This window comes from Salminus brasiliensis, chromosome 6, assembly GCF_030463535.1.
Source record: "Salminus brasiliensis chromosome 6, fSalBra1.hap2, whole genome shotgun sequence".
Taxonomy (NCBI): Eukaryota; Metazoa; Chordata; class Actinopteri; order Characiformes; family Bryconidae; genus Salminus; species Salminus brasiliensis.
In genome coordinates, this window is record NC_132883.1 from 14,356,247 (window position 1) to 14,375,517 (window position 19,271).

At 39.2% G+C, this 19,271-nt stretch overlaps 2 protein-coding genes across 5 annotated transcripts in view; both read left to right on the forward strand.

Moving 5' to 3' along the window:
- Window positions 1-15,255, forward strand: part of ahcyl1 (adenosylhomocysteinase-like 1) — a 32,139-nt gene extending 16,884 nt beyond the window's left edge. For 2 of the 4 annotated variants that reach the window (XM_072681782.1, XM_072681781.1), the window contains exons 3-17: window positions 704-847; window positions 3,594-3,694; window positions 4,714-4,816; window positions 5,272-5,366; window positions 6,339-6,445; window positions 7,251-7,367; window positions 7,495-7,558; window positions 7,715-7,803; window positions 9,274-9,344; window positions 9,964-10,058; window positions 11,076-11,174; window positions 11,270-11,338; window positions 12,514-12,592; window positions 12,716-12,836; window positions 13,988-15,255. In XM_072681782.1, coding sequence (XP_072537883.1) covers window positions 704-847; window positions 3,594-3,694; window positions 4,714-4,816; window positions 5,272-5,366; window positions 6,339-6,445; window positions 7,251-7,367; window positions 7,495-7,558; window positions 7,715-7,803; window positions 9,274-9,344; window positions 9,964-10,058; window positions 11,076-11,174; window positions 11,270-11,338; window positions 12,514-12,592; window positions 12,716-12,836; window positions 13,988-13,994 — 1,361 coding nt within the window. In that variant the 3' untranslated portion in view covers window positions 13,995-15,255. Of the gene's footprint in view, window positions 1-703; window positions 848-3,593; window positions 3,695-4,713; window positions 4,817-5,271; window positions 5,367-6,338; window positions 6,446-7,250; window positions 7,368-7,494; window positions 7,559-7,714; window positions 7,804-9,273; window positions 9,345-9,963; window positions 10,059-11,075; window positions 11,175-11,269; window positions 11,339-12,513; window positions 12,593-12,715; window positions 12,841-13,987 lie in introns of those variants that run through there. The other 2 variants (XM_072681784.1, XM_072681783.1) reach the window with 1 other exon arrangement.
- Window positions 15,256-16,037: 782 nt separating this feature from the next.
- Window positions 16,038-19,271, forward strand: hspa1b (heat shock protein family A (Hsp70) member 1B). The gene is made up of 2 exons (XM_072680895.1): window positions 16,038-16,188; window positions 17,253-19,271. Exon 2 carries the CDS (start codon window positions 17,276-17,278, stop codon window positions 19,193-19,195), a length of 1,920 nt encoding a protein of 639 aa, XP_072536996.1. The 5' UTR covers window positions 16,038-16,188; window positions 17,253-17,275; the 3' UTR covers window positions 19,196-19,271.

Below are 19,271 nucleotides of genomic sequence, written 5' to 3' on the forward strand. Positions count from 1 at the left end.
TTTAAGGCTGATATATGTCAGTGATTATGTCTGATTAGCTACCATGTGGTCCATCGCACTCAGAACATACCCTAGAAAGAAACATTTCTTTAAACTTAAGCACAAATGGGTGAAACCATATTGATTTAGGCCTAAAAGGTGCATACTTGCAGATGAATTGGTTCTCACAAAAACAATGAATTCAGAATGAACTGTTTTCACAGTATTAATTTACATATATTGACTGAATATATAGATATATATTAATCAGAGTGTTTTAGTTATCTATCTTTAGTTATAAAAATCTAAAAATGAATGATTGGATTTCTTACACATTATTGAACTTAATAATCCTAACAACTACTTGTTGGGGCTTAAAATACTTTGTGATCGTGATTATGATAGCAGACATCCTCACCTGATCTGTCTAAAGATGTGATTAAAAAATGTATTGAAAAATGGCTTCATTTAGCGTATTATCACTGTCACACAAAGTATCTCCAAAATGGCAAATTTACAATAGAAGTCAATGTAAGACAATTTTACCATGACATATTGATACAGTTGGCAGATTCACATTGTGTCACAAAGCGAAAAAAGGCAAGTGGAGATAAGTGAAGTTTTTGCGTGACAGCGACGATACGCTGCAAGTAGATGTTGTTATTACTGTAGCGCTGTTTTGTGCCGTTGCCAGACACCGTGTCTCTGTGTACTGCTCCCACAGCTGCCTCGTACACTGACAGTTCGGACGACGAGACGTCTCCTCGAGAGAAGACTCAGGTCAACTCCAAAGGCAGCAGTGACTTCTGCGTCAAGAACATAAAGCAGGCGGAGTTTGGCCGGCGGGAGATCGAGATAGCAGAGCAGGGTGAGGAGAAGAGCTCTCCGGGGAGGGACAAATGGAAAGATCTTGTCCTCTTGAGTCTTATTTAGTCTTAGTTGTCATTAACCCTTAAGTTCATGGCTCTGGTTGCTAGTGACATGTGACCTCATTTCAAACTGGACCCTAAAAATAAACAATCCAAAAAGGGTTCTTTGGAGCAATGCCCTAGAAGAGACACTTTTGGTTCCCTACAGAACCTCTCAATGGATGAAAATGGATGAAAGATGTTGGAAAGACTTTTTGTAGATGAACAAAGGTTTTTAACCATTTGGGATCAACACAAAAATACCATCTAAGAGTTCCCACAGTCAAGTCAAGTCAAGTGGGTTTTATTGTCATTTCAACTACATACAGAGTACACAGTGAAACGAAATAACGTTCCTCCAGGACCATGGTGCAACATAGACAGTGCATACAAAACACAAGTGCAACACAATACAAGTGCGGACAGACAACACAACAATAAATAATTGGTGGTAGTGTGCAAAATATGCAGTGTGTAATAAATATTGAGTCCAGTGAGGTAGTAAGGCTATTAGTGCAAATGCTTTGTGCAAAAAATGCTTCCCATTTTATCTGGGGTAAATGGTTGGAGAGAGAGAGAGAGTGTGTGTGTGTGCATGTAACAGAGAAGACATCAGTTCAGATGGGTTAGATGGATGTTCCTCACCCCTTAAACATTACTAATTGCAGCTGCAGCCACTGGGGGCATCTAATATCTGACATAACTGAATTGTCATTTAGTGTTATTCTACAAGCATGTTGAGCTGTCAGGCTAGCATCTACCCTCCCAGGTAGCATTGTGTGACAGAGTAAGACCTAGCTAGGGGTTGGAGCCTGCCATTTAAGGTAGACATCTGCATTAAGAACATCTCAGTGCCGTGTTGCATTAATTTGATATGTAAGGAACATGATCTAACTAAGCCAAATCTTAGCTTTTACTCTTACACCAATTAAACAATTTAGTAGTAAGCGCTTATAGTTGGGTGACTGAAATGTATGTACACTCGTCATGGACATGAATATCATTTTCTGGGGCAGAATGAGTGAACAACATACATACTTTATATTTAATGGGAAAAAAACAAGAAATTTGCACATGTTGCACCTAATATTTGGTTAAATGTTCCTTAGCATGTTGTAACTTGAGCAGGCGCATTAGTTAGCCATCAACAAGCCACTGGCAGAAGCTGGTACGGACCTGACTTTTAACCAGTCCACATACTTTCGATAGGGTTAAGGTCAGGACTTTGGGAAGGTCATTCTAAAGGCTTAATGTTAGCCTGCTTTATCCATTCCACAACAGCTTTCATGGATGTTTGGGGGCATTGTTCTGTTGGAACACTCAGTTGTGTTCAAGTTTTAACCTCTAGCTGATGGTTTGAGGTTATGCTGAAGAAGTCTGAGGTAGCCCCCCGTCTTCATAATTCCCTTCACTTTGTACAATGTATCAGTTCCATTGGCAGTAGTACAACCTGAACCAGAACATGATACTGCCACCACCACGCTTAACAGCTGTTACAGTGTTCTTGGGGTTGAATACTCTACCTTTAGTCCTCCAAACATTCCTCAAGCAGCTCAGTCTGTCTCATCTGAACACAGGTCCATCTTCCAGTGGGCTTTTTTCAATAACTTTGAGAGGGTTAGCCCCTTAAACACCCTGTGGCATGCCGGCAGGTCGAGAATGTTCTTACAAACTCCTGTTACCAAAGAATAGCCCCAAGAAAGGCCCTGTAGTTACTGAATTGGACTCCTTAGTGTGTAATAAGCCTTGCTGCGTTAAGGGATTAAAGGTTAAAGAGCTTTCACATAATGTACAGGCTCTGTGCCACTGTAGTTTCTAATAGCTGCAACGGCTATGTACAAATGGTTGGTAAAATATTAATGCATTTATTGATCAACCATAAGATAATAAGGTTTGTGTGTGGTATTATGACTTCCTGCAGGATTTTATTATTAGCGGTTATTCACAGTTAATAATTTATTACTGTGTGACAACCTTTTACTCTGATTTCAGTTACCATCATTATCAGTGAGTTCTTTTTAGATAAAGGTGATTTTTTTTATATGTTTATATGTTTTTTTTATGTTTCATCACTTTCATCACATAATTTGTATAAATCTCAGTATTGTACTCATATATACTCCCTCAGGTAATAACAACGTAGATCCACTAAACAATAAATCCACTACCTATTGGAACATAATAAGCTAACCTGATATGAGCAATAGCTGATGGTTTCAAGAAAGCTAAAGCAAAGTTCTGTTGTGCTTCTATTTATAGCTGCTTGTAAAGACGTCTGCTTAGAAAGTGTTCCACAGTGGGCTGCCAAGTTTGGTTAACAGCTGATTGTGGCACCAGTCAGATGCAGTTGTTTATGAGCTGACGGCAAAATGTTGGTTACTGTGCATAGTTTATTGAGTAGTAGATGAACTGATCTCTGAAAAAGGCATGGCGTTAAAGTCAACGTCAACACTTTAAGCCAGATTAGTGTATTATTTCTGTTTTGTACAAGTTTAGAGGGAAAAAAAAGGAAAGGACATTTGTTAGCTTGTTAGGGCTTGTTATGTCATGTTCACAGTCATAATTAGGAAACTGCTATCAGCCTTATACTGATTTAGGTTTTTTACATATTTTAACTAATGTTTCTCGTCCAGGACGTGGCCTAGCTGATGTCTTGCAAATTGGCCCTCAGTATTGAACCATCTCTTCTCTCTGATTTCCCCTCAGATATGTCTGCTCTGATCTCCTTGAGGAAGCGGGCTCAGGGTGAGAAGCCCCTGGCTGGGGCCAAAGTGGTTGGTTGCACTCACATCACTGCCCAAACTGCTGTAAGTCATGCTCCTATGCCCCTCAAAATGCACATGTTTCAGTTTTATTTTTTTTATTTTTGGAAAATAGACTTTTTCTACATGTGTAAAAACAGTTTGGTGATTCAACCTAAAAAACACTGCAAAAAGCTTCATACAGGATTAGGAAAGCCCTTAAAAACACATTGAAAGATGTGCTTGTCAACATTTTTGCTGCTCCATTAGTCATGAAATGCTAAAACTAGTGTAAATGCACAATGATGTTTTAAAATGCTGTTTTTCTAATAGTGACAGTAATATTTACATGGAATCAAATCATAATCAAATCAAATTAGGTTTATTGTCATGTCACATGGACACAGGCACAAACATAAGTGAAACCCTTAAGTAGTCCCTCACAGTAGTAAAATACACAATCTATACTACTGGTGTCTATTAAAATGTTTCAACAATATTCTATAATTAATGACTGATTAATCACAAGTAAAAATGCTAGCTAGAACATCCTTGAATTTTTAGGCTGGAGAACAAACAAATTGGGTGGTATGCCTAATAAACTGTTTAGAGGAATCTGTGTTTTTTTTTATTTTATCTCAGTGTAGTTTTGAGAACTTTAGCTTCAAACAGGATACAGTAGCGGCTCTGTGTTTACATCGCTAAATAAAACTAATATGTCACTAGGCTCTGTAAAGAGAGTGACCTGCGGGAGGAAGTTGGGACCAAAAAATGATTAATTTGTGTTAAAAAGGTGAATGCATATTAATTATATGTGTTAATGCATTAACATTGACATTAACTATAGCACTGTTCCAAATACACAAGCTACTGAGATATATAGGTGAGTGGAGTAAAAGTGTAAAAAAAAGTGTTTGGTGGTATGCAGTGTGACTGGTCTGTTCCACAATTCCAGCAGTTCCTGTTAGTGAAGGTGTGGTGCTGTTTGTCTGGGAGATGTGTGTGAGCTATGGACTGCATCATCATTAAATGCACCAGCTTGTGTTTACCCCACATCTCTGACCTCCTGTGCTGCCTTTATTCAGGTCCTGATTGAGACGCTGGTGGCCCTGGGAGCTCAGTGTCGCTGGACTGCATGTAACATCTACTCCACTCAGAATGAGGTGGCTGCTGCCCTGGCAGAGATTGGTAATGTAAACTTTATACAACCATGTAGAACAAATGACAGTCTCCAGTCCTGGAAGCCAACAGCACTGCAGGGTTCAGTGTTATTCCCTGAATTAAACACTCATCAACTTTACATTACAAATACCTTAAAAATGTCATTTCTCAGTGTTCGAGCATAGTAAACACTAATGGAACACTAAAGTCTGCATGCTCTGACCTGAGTTCAACATTACTGCCATAAACCCCTTAAGTCTCTTGTAATGAGTTCCTCTCAACATCCATCCAGGCATCTATGGAATGCACGTTGTAGCCAGAGCAATGCAGACCACTGTTTAGAGTTGGATAGAGAAATATGTTTGTGCTTCTTAAATTAAAGTACTTACAAGATGAATCTGGGTTACCAGACGTTTGTTGTGGAGCCAACTTTTACTTCGGTTGAGTAAATCGCTCCCTTTTATCTCTGTGTGTTTTAAAAGGAGTGGCAGTTTTTGCATGGAAAGGAGAGTCTGAGGATGACTTCTGGTGGTGCATCGATCGCTGCGTCAACACTGAAGGCTGGCAGGCAAACATGGTACACAGCACTTTTGTTTTGACCAGACAAAATTTTTTTTGTATTAAAAGGACCCTAGGATGTCAGACTGTATTTTCATTGGTGTAGTTACACAATAAGGGGTTCAGGACATGAAAGTGACATACCATGACCTTCAAACACTGCTCTTCCCTCTTTTAAAAGCCCACTACTGAAAGCCCTAGTCAATGCTCGCGAAACAGTGAATCGCAATCACCTCCTGACTCTGCCAGTTATGGAAATGCGAGTTGCTGTGTGAATCAGGGCCCATGACCGGGGCCTTTTCTGTGGCAGTGTCCGCAGAAGGGGAGCCTAAATTTGTGGGGATATGTGCTAGGCTATAAGCTAACACTAGCTGACGCTAGCTTTTACAAACTCTTTCCCTCCAACATTCACTCGCTTAAAAACAAACTGGACTACCCTATCTGACTGCCAAACTCGAGCTAAACACACATAATAAAGGAAAGTTCTGGTTTATTTTGTTTTTGGTCAAGGCTACAAGCTAACTGGCTACATCCTCTTTAGTTTGCTAACAGTCTTGCTAGGACAGCACTATCCAGTAAGACTCGAATAAGATTAATAGTTAATGATAGTTTTAATAGTGTTTTTGCTGTGGTGTTTAAACTAAGCTATAATATGTGGCTTTGGGGAGTTTTTGCAGTGCCGTAAACAAGCTAATAAAAGCAGAAGACAAGGGTGTATCAGGATGAGGCCAAATAACAGGGTTGTAAATAACCCTTGTTAAATGACATGAGCATTTTTCGACCCAACTAAAGTTACATACTTATTATTTATACATCACAGAAGAACTAAAAATACTCAATAAATGCATTCTTTGCTACTGTTAATATTAAATATTTTAAGTGTTTTAACATTCTTAGCAACTTTGTTAAGTCTAGGAATTTAGTAGCCTTTTTGTTTTTGCTGTATTGAGTGGCAATATATGAATGACTGTATTTACTATCTTTCTGATAGATCTTGGATGATGGTGGTGATCTGACTCACTGGGTGTATAAGAAGTACCCCAGTGTGTTCAAGAAAGTTCAAGGAATTGTGGAGGAGAGTGTCACTGGAGTTCACAGGTAAGAGTAGATGGCTGATCCACCGCTCTATAAATCATAATGATGCATCGATCTGAAGGTGCCAAATCAGTTCACTCTCAGAATGTTGGAATCGACTATTATAATTCAGTAAATCATTTTATGGGCCAAAACTCCTAGGCTTCTTTCAAATGTTAATAAAGGTTGGTTTATTGCTTTTATTGCCTGTCACACTCACTTTCAAGTGGTGGTTGTTGTAGTCAATGTTTGTGTATTCAGTGTAATTTCACCCAAATAATCAAATTGTATGAGATCAAGGTTAAATGAAAGATTTCATCATGTACTGAATCAATCTTAAAGCAACATTATGTATCTTAAAATAACCACTTTAAAATTGTTTTGATGGTATACTGACTTATTATAGGGAGAATGGCTACTGCCACATTGGCTACTGCACTGTGTACGTAATGCTGCTTAACCCGAGTCTTATATATGTAAAATTTTGTATAATTACTCAACTCCGTCACTCAGTATGGTTCTTTTACTTGAAATGCTGATTCTGTATGTCAATAAATGCACATATACAGCTATCAATAATTGTATTGATAGCAGTGGTGTAGTAAATTATGCTCCACAACCGTAGGAGCTGCTTTAAAGGACCAAAATCTAATCAGATTGATGTAAGACACTGATCCCAATGTTAAATGTTAAATGTAGGAACTCAAAAGACTCATCTAATTCCTACTTGACTGATGCTGATATTAAAGCTATGGCAAGGGCAGATCTCTTTTCCCTATGAGCCTATCTTCTCACGTTTTCCTTTGAAATGTGTCACTCCCACTTTCAGACTCTACCAGCTGTCCAAGGCCGGAAAGCTCTGTGTCCCTGCCATGAACGTCAACGACTCTGTCACCAAACAGAAGTTCGATAACCTCTACTGCTGCAGGGAGTCCATTCTGGACGGGTGAGGCCCACTGATGCTGAGATGCTATTTTTAGCTTGGCGTGCCATCTTGTCCTGCCGTGATTTCACACAGATGAAGCTCAGCTTCTACAGCATGTCACTAGGATCTGTTTTTGCTTCCTTTTTAGACTTAAAAGAACCACTGATGTGATGTTCGGCGGGAAGCAGGTGGTGGTTTGTGGATATGGAGAGGTGAGTCAACACCAGCTTGTTTCAAGTTGTAATACAAAAGTGTTCGGTCTTAAAAATATCACCAGGAGCTCCTTTCTTAAGTGTTGAAGATCTGTGCATGGCCCAGTTGCACTTAGTTTTGAATGTGGGCCTGTGTGGATATCTGCTGTTATGTAGGTTGGCAAGGGCTGCTGCTCTGCTCTGAAAGCTCTGGGAGCCATTGTGTGTGTGACAGAGATTGACCCCATCTGTGCCCTGCAGGCCTGGTAAGACACATATACCCACACACACACACACCATATTGTGTGTGTAATTAAGGCCAAACCATGTAATCATGATCATTACTATGATTTGTTTTCAGCAGCTACAGCTGCTACAGATGTTACCATAGATCCATATAGAATGTGTTGTCATTTGTAGTTTTTGACTGTTGGGAGAAACTAGTGCCAAACACCACACATCTAATGCTCTATGGTTAAGTATTGAGTTTTAGAACTTATATATTTTGTCCAGTGTTTCTCTCAGTGTTACTGCTGGTCCGCTCAGTTACACTATCATTATGTAGTTGAAATAGGAATACTGCTATGCACATGCTGCGTGCAAGCCAACAATGCAAATGTGTAGTTAAAAGCCTCATAATTCACAGAACCCAGTGACATTCAGGGGAAATGGCTTTGGGACATGGTTTTGTTTACTATACGTTGAGATAGGGGAGATTTTGGAAAATGGTATTCATTTGTTTTAATAGGCAAGAAATGGCTTAGAACCAGGAGTCCTTACCTGGAAATGGGAGGGGAAACAGTTAGGAGACCATTTAGTCCTTTTAAAAGGAAATTTTATTTGAATTAGTTCCAGTACTGAATCTCAAGAAAAAGGCAGTCATTCAAGTATTGTTTCATCTGTTCTTTTTACAAGCTTTCATTGATTTTTAGCATATAATAAGCAAAGGCACAAAACATGGTTCTTACCATATTTATATATGGTATAAATAATGTGCTTGTTCACAACTTGGTCAGATAACAGATTTAAGTGATTGTTGTGAGACGGAACTAAATGTTTCATAACCTACAATGTTTGAAAAATGGTGTTTTAAGTTATTTACATTATTATATTTTAGGTAGTGTAGTGTAAGGCAGGCTAAAAAAAGACCATTTTTGATGTTTACAACATAGGCTGTTGTAAAGGACACTTACATTTAAAATGGCTTGTACATTCACTTTCCATACAGTTGCAAGGAAAAGTAAGTGACCCCTTTGAAATAACCTGTTTTTTATTAATAACTATTAAAATATGGTCTGATCAACAACTAAATCACAGTATCAACAAACACTATGACAAAAACAGACACCCCCATGATGCTCCCTCCACCATGCTTCACAGCTTGGATGAGGTTTTGGTGTTAGTGTGTTCTCTTGGCTGACTTACTTTTTCTAGCCTGCATTGTGGCTGTTTGCTGAGTGTGCTTAATAAAAGACAAACAATACAACTGTTTGTGTTTGATTAGTAAGTTTCATTATGTTTATCACATTTTATTATCAATACAGAAAGAGCTTGCTTTCATTTTCTTGCAATTATACATATTTGCAAAAGGAATTTCATTGGGCCACAAATTGCACACTAGTCATGCACTTGTACATGGACAGCTACAAAAGAGGTCTGTACAGGGCTCTTTACACATCAAGATGTTTGGGATCTATTAACATCAGCTAAAGCCAGATTTTTTGCTTCCCCCCCAGCATGGACGGCTTCAAAGTGGTCAAGCTGAACGAAGTAATTCGCCAAATGGACATGGTTATTACCTGCACAGGTAGGTGCCTCCAGATGTTCACAGCTTGTACTTTTTCCATGTTGCACCACTACTACTTCCAAAGCAATTCTCCCTTGTGACTTCCAGCTCTAATCAGAGCTCAAACACAGCACCTGATGCCCTTGTTTCCAGCCACTTAGCAGCGACCGCTGAGCACAGCGCTTGTTTGAACTGTCTAGGGAAAACCAGTGTTTGCACTTGATGTGGTATGAATCACAATGTGTCATGAAGTGTGAGAGTCACAGAGGGTGACTGCCTCACATACTCGGAATGGATTTAGGTGCCCTCTACCAGTCAACCGCATGGCTACTTGCACAGACTGCTGGAGGAAGGGTGTTATTCATTTCCTGAATATAGACCAGTGAGCAGTGCTACTGGATGTAGCATCAGTTCAACATCTAAGAAACAGTGTCTCTATCTGTCAATGAAACTTCAGGGGATTGCTTTTCTTCTTGGTCCATTTGTAATGTTGACACAATGTGTGAACAACAGTGTAAATATAATAAAAAGTTAGAAAAATGGAGTAAACAAGGTTTTCTTATAGCAGCAGTATGTAGTTGAAGTGTGGGTGTTGCTGTTATTGGAGTCAGATTCATGAATGGTCATTAAATCTCCACAGGGAACAAAAATGTGGTCACCCGAGAGCAGTTGGATCGTATGAAGAACGGCTGTATTGTGTGCAATATGGGTCATTCTAACACGGAGATTGATGTGGTGAGTTTTAGGAAAGCTCTCATGACCCACTCTGGTCCTAGAAATTCTATATTTTCACAAGGGATGCACTGATCCAACGTTTTCTCTCCTGGTATCGATTCTGTAAAGACACCTGTGTTTTAACGTAATCTTAAGAGTAACAAAGAATCTTTTCAGTTAAACACTTTATTGCCTATGCTGTAATACTGTGCCTTGTCAGGGGCGTCATTAGACCCAATTTATCGGGACACATGCCCCGGTAAAATTCTGCTGTGCCCCACTATAATTACGGTGGTAAAAAGTTAATTGCTGAGCAGAACTACAGGACATGCCATGCAAATTTATTACAAGCACTACATTTCACATAATGTCCCTGCGTCTTTTCAAAAGCTTAAGCTTAACCATACTACCTACCAACAATACATTTTAGAGCATAGACCTTATTAATGCTAGCTAGTAAAAGGGGCATTTATAACACAAACCTAGCCAGTATAACAGTAAACTGCTCACTTGATCTAGCTAATATGAACTGATCATGCAAAGACAAAGAAATTATTTCATGCATGTGTGTTACAAGAATATTACAAATATAATAATAATAATAATAATAATAATAATAATAATATTATTAGGCAAGCAAAGGGGTACAGCTGTGCCCCTCTAAATTCTATGTGTCACATACAAAAGGTAGTCTATAAACACCCCTTATTTTTCCTTGATTTAGCAAAATGCATTGACAGCAATTCAAAGAATCAGACATGAATTAAAATGAATTAAAATGTGTCAGGCTGTCCCTAACTCTGGGCTGCTGTAGGTAGTGTGTGGGTGAAATATGCATTAAGAGCTAAGCATGCCCTTGAGAATGTATCACTACAGAACTTTTACTTAAACAGCCTGAAAGCCACTTATTTGCCTGCCTCTCAATTCGAAAGTGTGTATTATAGCAGAGGATGTGTGGGTGTGAGTGTTTTGTTAAGGTATGCTGAGCAACCGAAATGTGTAAATGCTGTTCATTTCACTGATGCTATCTGTGTACAGGCGAGTCTGCGGACCCCAGAGCTGACCTGGGAGAGGGTACGTTCTCAGGTGGACCACATCATCTGGCCAGATGGGAAAAGAGTCATCCTGCTGGCAGAGGTGCTTCCTCATTTCCCTTCAATCCTTCCGAAGTGGTCAAATAATGCAAATGATGGAGTGTAACAGCTGGTAATGTTCTATTGTTTTGGTTTTAGGGCCGGCTTCTGAACCTGAGCTGCTCCACAGTGCCCTCGTTTGTGCTCTCCATCACAGCTACAACGCAGGTGTGTTTTATGTGGCCCATATTTATCAGTATAAACATTTGAGCTCTTTTGTCAACATTTATTAATAAAAAACACAAACTCAAATCTTCCTCTTCCCCCAAATGCAGTTGATCAGCCAAGACATGGTGTTTGAAGGTTGCTTCTTTAGTTTTGTATAACAACCCCAGCATATGTCAGCATATGACTTAATTATTACTGAATGCTTTAAACTTAATGAAGTAATCTTAGCTAGACCTGTGCTGTTTGAAATACACTTTATGTCCAAATGTTTTTGGACACCCCTTCTAATGAATGCATTCAGCTACTTTAAGTTGTGGCCATTGCGGATACATATGTGCAAATGCAGGTGTGCATGCACAGACACACAACTTGTCTAGTCCTTGTAGAGAAGTGTTTCCAGTAGATTAGGACTCTCTGGAGCAGATAAACATGAACCTATTGGCACCATGCCTAATGCCAGGTGTGGGCTAGCGGGTAAAAAGCCCCCCAGCATTGAGCTTTGGAGCAGTGAAACTGTTCACTGTTCTTGTCATTGAATGCAATCAGATTCTCACAGCAATGCCCTAAATCTATCTGAAAGCCTTCCGTAGACAACAGAAACAGTTACTTCAACAAAAGCAGGATAAATTATGTTTAATTTGTTTGATTTCGGAAGACACCGTGAATAAGCAGGTGCCAAATACTTTTGTCCATATAGTGTATATGTGATTAACCTAAATAATAGATCAAACTGGGGCTCCCAAATGACACTGAGAAAGCACATGCTAGCTTTTATCCTTTATGATTCTTAGCATCACTGGTAGCATCACTGGTAGGTGGGTGGGAGTTGTAAATGACTAAAAATAGGGACAAAATAGAATACAAAATAGTCTTGAATCCTGAATGTATTTGTCTATTATGTCATACATTGTGAAGATTACTGTCAAACACTGTGTGATAATTTAGGCATATAGTATGCATGATGCTCATTGGTGAGTAACTGGTGGTATATGAGCTTCCATTACATGTTAGCTAAATTAATTGTGTTGTCTCAGTGAAGCACACCAGACTAAACATATATTTAGCTGATCAACTAGATTTAATGGAAGAGGAAAACAGGGTCAGTTTGAGTTTTGCAGAGCTATTTCATACTGATGCAGTTTGTTAAATATGTTTGTTTGTCTGTTTGTTTGTAGGCTCTGGCCCTAATAGAGCTGTACAATGCCCCAGAAGGGCGCTACAGGCAGGACGTGTATCTGCTGCCCAAGAAGATGGGTAAGCTGAACTATTCACGCTCGGATTGGCACTCCACACTGAAGACAGTTACATAACAATAAAACACTGACTGATGACAAAATGTAACAATGTCTATTGCTTTTTTCTGTGTGTGTGTTTCAGATGAATATGTGGCAAGTTTGCATTTGCCCAACTTTGACGCCCATCTCACGGAACTGTCAGATGAGCAGGCCAAGTACATGGGGCTCAATAAGAATGGACCCTTTAAACCAAACTACTACAGGTAGCTGCCTTGCTTCATTTTTCTTTTTGGGAATCTTTGGTCTAAAATATAATGATAAAACTTAGCCAAAAGTGTTACCAATCATAGTCGCAGTACAGAAGCGGTCAGAACCATACTGACGTTTGGACACCCTGGGGAAGCTCGTTCCACCACTTTGGTGCCAGGACAGAAAATAGCCTGAACGTTTGTCTTCCGTGGATTTTGAGGGATGGCGGGTCGAGCCGAGCCGTACTTGAAGCTTGAAGGGCTCTTGGTGCAGATTGGCTTTTGGCCTTTGCCATCAAGTACGGAGGGGCTGGTCCGTTTTTGGCTTTGTAGGCCAGTGTCAACAATGTCAAGAGAACGCAGCAGGGGAGTGATTAGATGTGTGTGAATTTGTTAGCTTTACCATTTCCAAAGCTCTTTTCAAGGAGGTCGAATATTGACAGTCACTATCCAGCACCTAGTTTATCTAAGCAGTCCTTCATTAAATTTTGTAGTTCCTTGTTCATTAAACGTCGTCTAACCAACATATTACTCACTTTATTGACAAATGACACCTTCTGACTGCTCTATTTATGTTTTTTTTTTTTTCATATTTTAATATTAAATCATTTCTGTAATGCCAAAACCTTGTATCTCCAAAATGGTAACATTACAGGGGAAGGGAAAAAACATTCTTTTCTTTAAATGGAAGTCAAGTCAAAAAAAGATTTTATTTTAAGTTATTTTGGAACATTTCTATTGATCCATTCATCATGAAATGATGTCAAATGATGACCAAAAAACTGCAAAGATGTAGATTTAAAGTTTTTGCGTAACAGTAACAGTTATAGTACATTTTTAGTGATAGAAAAACAAGCTTACAAGCTTACTGCTGAGATATATAGTTTTCATTGCTGTTAAGGCTTTTTTGCATTATACTGTTCACAACGCCCCCTGCTGTGTGCACAGTGTAGTCATTTTTACTGCAGCTGTCAAAGAACTAGAACTTTCTAGTTTACTCTTCCTTACAGCTTCAAAGCTATATTTATGACTATGAAAACAATAGGAATGATGATGGTGATGATGATGATGATGATAATCATGATAATAGTAATACATTTAATCTGTTATTATAATCCAGCATGCTAAATGATTGACTGATCGAAATCCTCTTTTTACCTTCACAGATATTAGTTTATAAGACTGACGACGACCTTCATCAGGGATGGAGAAACCTGCATTAACCAAGCGAACCAAGAGATTTATTTTCTATTTACTGTAAATTTCTAAAAGGAAAACTTGATTTTAAGTGAATTATTATTTTAACACATAGTGACCAAATACATGTTCGTCACATATAGAGCTATAATGATATGTTGCTAGCACTTAATTGGATTCTATTATACTGTATGCATTTGCTATCTTTTAATCACATTATAAGAGGACCATTGTCTATAGGTCTAAAATCGTGCCATATATTGGTGGTAGTGAAAAGTCTAAGGGGTAAATTCTGTACTATATCTTATGTGGTCATTCATTTCAGTGCTTATTTTATTTGATGTAACATCACCAGTTTCACATTTCTAGTCATTCCACACATTGATCTATGCTCTCGTAACTGTCCAGCTGATTGAACTGACTGACCAAATCCTATGTTGTTGGAGCATATTTCAGTACACAGACCTTTTTTTTCCACTTCAGTTTTCAAGTGATTGCTTCTCCGCCACGTCATCTGTTTAATTTGGGTATGCTCACAAAACAACAATGTCAGTTCAGCTTCTCTTCATGTTGTCTGATGATGATTGGCACAAGTTATTCTAAAAAAGAGATCAGAAGTATGCATGTGTGAGTTCAGCAGAAGAAATGAATGTAGGCCTGCTTTGTCTTTGCTATTTAAACTGCAGTGTGTATTTTACTCCCAAGGGCTAGAGGGTTCTGGCAATGGGATACTGTAAACTTACAGTACACTGTTGGGTATCGGCACAGTAAGTAACCAGCATGACATGTATAAAAATAGTGACACCAACAGATGGTTTCTGTGCTCTGCTCCGATCTGGTTTTTGCATCATGTCAGTGGCCTTTGATGGAATCTTTATTTAATTCATTTTAGTCAGACCTTTAATGAACTTAGGTAGTTCAGTATGAGCTGTACGCACAGAACATTAAGTTACAACATGCTGAGGGATTCAGCTTCTCTCTTTTAATGGTCTTTTCAGGTCTATGAAACTTTGATTAACAGCTGTTTCCCTGCACAGTCATGGAGAGAGAACAGTTTTGGTTCATATATATTCAAACCAGTCTTAAGAATATCACTGTGAATGCAGACGTTGGAGTAGGCCTATATGTTTATCTTAATTGTTCTTTATCTTCTTTGTTAACATGGCTCTCTCTTTTGTCAAATAACATATAATCCCTGCCTTGTTATCTCATTAAATGTTTATTCTGTTCAAAGTTGGATCATATTTGTCTAAATGATTCTTTCTTATTATTCCATTTAATGTCTGGAGTGCAGAATACACCACACCCCACTTTTACACCTTTCCTTTTTTTCTTTTTATATTTTTTTCATTTAGATTAATTCATTTCTATGTGTTTTTTTTTTATTTGCCTAAATCCAACTAATGGACTAATGATCTCATTCAAGGATTCAAAGAGACTTTATTGTCATTCGCATCGCATGTGGTACATGGGGTGGAACGAAATTGAGATCTCAAGGTCCCAGTTACACCCAAAGAGCAATAATAAATAAATAAAATAAAAATAATACAAATAAAATAATAATTAAAATAATAGAAACATAGAATATAAGTGGGAAAGCAGAGAAATAAAAAAGCAGCAGTAGCAGCAGTCACGATATGAGATGAAGCAGTAGCATAATAAATTGTCCAAGTGTGGGTAAAGTGTCTTAGTGTCCTCAAAAGTAAAAATAAAATAAAATTTAAAATAATTAAAAAAATAAATTGTATGAATGTATTTTAAAAGTATTTTAAATAAGGCGCTGAATGTACGGGTATGCTGGTGATATGATGATGTCATATCAAAATAAAACTCGAGAGCCTATCACATTGCAGCGAGCTGACCTTTCGTTGGTGATTGGGCGAGGACGATAACCTTCCTCCCTCTACGCTAATTCAGCCCTGTAGTGTCAGTGCTGTAAAAAGAGGGGTGAAGCTGGAACCTTCCGGAGCGATTCAGTCAGCCTCTAAAGTTTCCTCTCCGTCAGAGCGGCGAGGGGTGTAGTAGTTCTAGAAAAGACACGAGCAGTATAAAAGACATGGAGCTGCACACTGCGAGGAACACGAGCAGACCACTCAAACGACAAGCGAGACAACCAGGACTTAAGGAGGGTCCGCTCTCAGAAACGCAGGAGACCTTCTTCAGCAGATCTGTAAGTGTCTCCTGGACTTCTTTCACATTTACTTTAATCCCAAACTGCTCGTCAGATAAAGACTAAGATGACCAGGACTTCATTCTCAGAAAAAAAAAAACTGTTTAAGAAGCATATCTGATCATAAAATGATGATGGTTTTTTATTTAGTTTTAAGATAGAAGAAAATGTTTGTAAAGCTTATAAAATGTTCTCATTGATTTTAAAGTGTGTATTTTTTTAATCACATAATCTTAAAGCTAAAGCTTAAAAAATGCATTTTATTTAATATTACAATTTAAGGGAATTAAATTCAACTGAAGTAATGAGAGCCATGGTTGCAGTGTTGCAATTTTCACAAAAAAAGTGTATCTTTATTTTTGAATGTGTTTTATATTGTAAAATTAATTTATATTATAAACATAATTGGACAGTTGGATAACTGATAAATTAGCTCCGAAACACTGAGCAAGGAAGCAGACATATTTTATTATATATATATATATATATATAATAAAATATATGTATATATATTATTCCCGTGTAAAGAACAATTATTAAATTCACCTAATGTCAGGACGTGAAAAATGGCTAAAAACATTTTTTTTGCCTTTATTTAAGGCATTTTGCAGACGCTCTTCTCCAGAGTGACTTACAAAAGTGCTTCACTCTTTACTCAGAAAATACTTTTATTATCTACTTTGTATAGACTAGGATCCAAAATATACTTCTAGGCCTAGATACTACTGAACACAGAAGTCAGTATTGAGACCACAATAATCAACATGCATTCACCAAGCTTCTAGGCTAACCAAAAAGACCAGAGCATTTACAGGATCTTGTTAAAAGTATATTCAAAAACCAGCGTACCTCGCAAGCAAAGGATGAACTCAAATAAAGAAGCAACAGTATATGGGTTCTAGTATACATATCGCCTAATACAAAAAAACGTAGATACTGGACAAAATGAAGATGCTGGACAAATATTTATGTGTTTATGGATTGTTATGATTATTATTGTGAGATGTTTTTCTTTTATTGCAGTATTAATTTGCTATGCACCATATATGTTTGCTTCTTTGCAGGTAACATAAATTTAATATCCAAGATGTCTAAGGGAGTATCCATTGGAATTGACCTGGGAACTACCTACTCCTGTGTGGGTGTGTTCCAACATGGCAAAGTTGAAATCATCGCCAATGATCAAGGTAACAGAACAACTCCAAGCTATGTGGCCTTCACAGACACAGAGAGACTTATCGGAGATGCTGCCAAAAACCAGGTTGCCATGAACCCCAACAACACAATTTTTGATGCCAAGCGTCTGATTGGCAGAAAGTTTGACGACCCTGTGGTTCAGTCAGACGTAAAACTCTGGCCCTTTAAAGTGATTAGCGATGGTGGCAAGCCAAAAGTTGAAGTGGAATACAAGGGGGAGGTGAAGACATTTTACCCAGAGGAGATCTCCTCTATGGTCCTTGTCAAAATGAGAGAGATTTCTGAGGCCTATTTGGGTCAGACAGTCACCAATGCAGTGATCACAGTCCCAGCCTATTTCAATGACTCTCAGAGGCAGGCTACCAAGGATGCCGGGGTGATTGCTGGTTTGAATGTGCTGAGGATCATCAATGAGCCCACAGCAGCCGCCATTGCTTATGGACTGGACAAGGGGAAGAGAGGGGAAAGAAACGTTCTGATCTTTGACCTGGGCGGAGGCACTTTTGATGTGTCCATCCTGACCATTGAGGATGGCATCTTTGAGGTGAAGGCAACAGCTGGCGACACTCACCTGGGTGGAGAGGACTTTGACAACCGCATGGTCAGTCACTTTGTGGAGGAGTTTAAGAGGAAGCACAAGAAAGACATCAGCCAGAACAAGAGGGCAGTCAGGAGGTTGCGGACAGCCTGTGAGAGAGCAAAGAGAACCCTATCTTCTAGCACTCAGGCCAGCATTGAGATTGACTCCCTGTTTGACGGCATTGATTTCTACACTTCCATCACTAGAGCTCGTTTTGAGGAGCTTAACTCAGAGCTGTTTAGAGGCACCCTTGAACCAGTAGAAAAGGCTTTGAGAGATGCCAAAATGGACAAGTCCCAGATTCATGAAATTGTGTTGGTTGGTGGCTCTACAAGAATCCCCAAGATCCAGAAACTTCTCCAAGACTTCTTCAATGGCAGGGACCTCAACAAGAGCATCAATCCAGATGAAGCGGTGGCTTACGGTGCAGCAGTGCAGGCTGCCATCCTCATGGGAGACACGTCGGAAAACGTGCAGGACTTGCTGCTGCTGGATGTGGCTCCACTGTCGCTGGGCATTGAGACTGCTGGAGGAGTTATGACTGCCCTCATTAAGCGCAACACCACCATCCCCACCAAACAGACACAGATTTTCTCCACCTACTCGGACAATCAGCCAGGTGTGCTGATCCAGGTCTTTGAAGGGGAAAGAGCCATGACCAAAGACAACAATCTCCTTGGCAAGTTCGAGCTCACTGGTATTGTCCCAGCGCCACGCGGTGTACCACAAATCGAGGTGACCTTTGATATCGACGCCAATGGCATCCTGAACGTATCTGCTGTAGACAAAAGCACCGGCAAGGAGAACAAGATCACCATCACCAATGACAAGGGTCGGTTGAGCAAAGAAGAGATTGAGAGAATGGTGCAAGAGGCTGACAAGTACAAAGCAGAGGACGAGATGCAGAGGGAGAAAGTTGCGGCCAAAAATAACTTGGAATCCTATGTGTTCAATGTGAAGAACAGCGTTGAGGATGACAAGCTGAAAGGGAAGATCAGCGAAGATGACAAGAAGAAAGTCATTGACAAGTGTAAGGAGGTTATCACATGGTTGGAGAACAACCAGCTGGCTGAGAAGGAAGAGTATGAGCATCACCAGAAGGAACTGGAAAGTGTGTGTAAGCCCATCATCTCTAAACTGTACCAGGGGGAAATGCCCCCTATGGGCTCCAGCTGTGGAGCTCAGGCAGAGCCCAGCACACAGGGCCCCACCATTGAAGAAGTTGACTGAAGTTGATAGGAAGCTGAGCTAGAATGTTCATTAGGAAATGTAATTAATTTAATGTAATTAAATGTATTTTCTTATC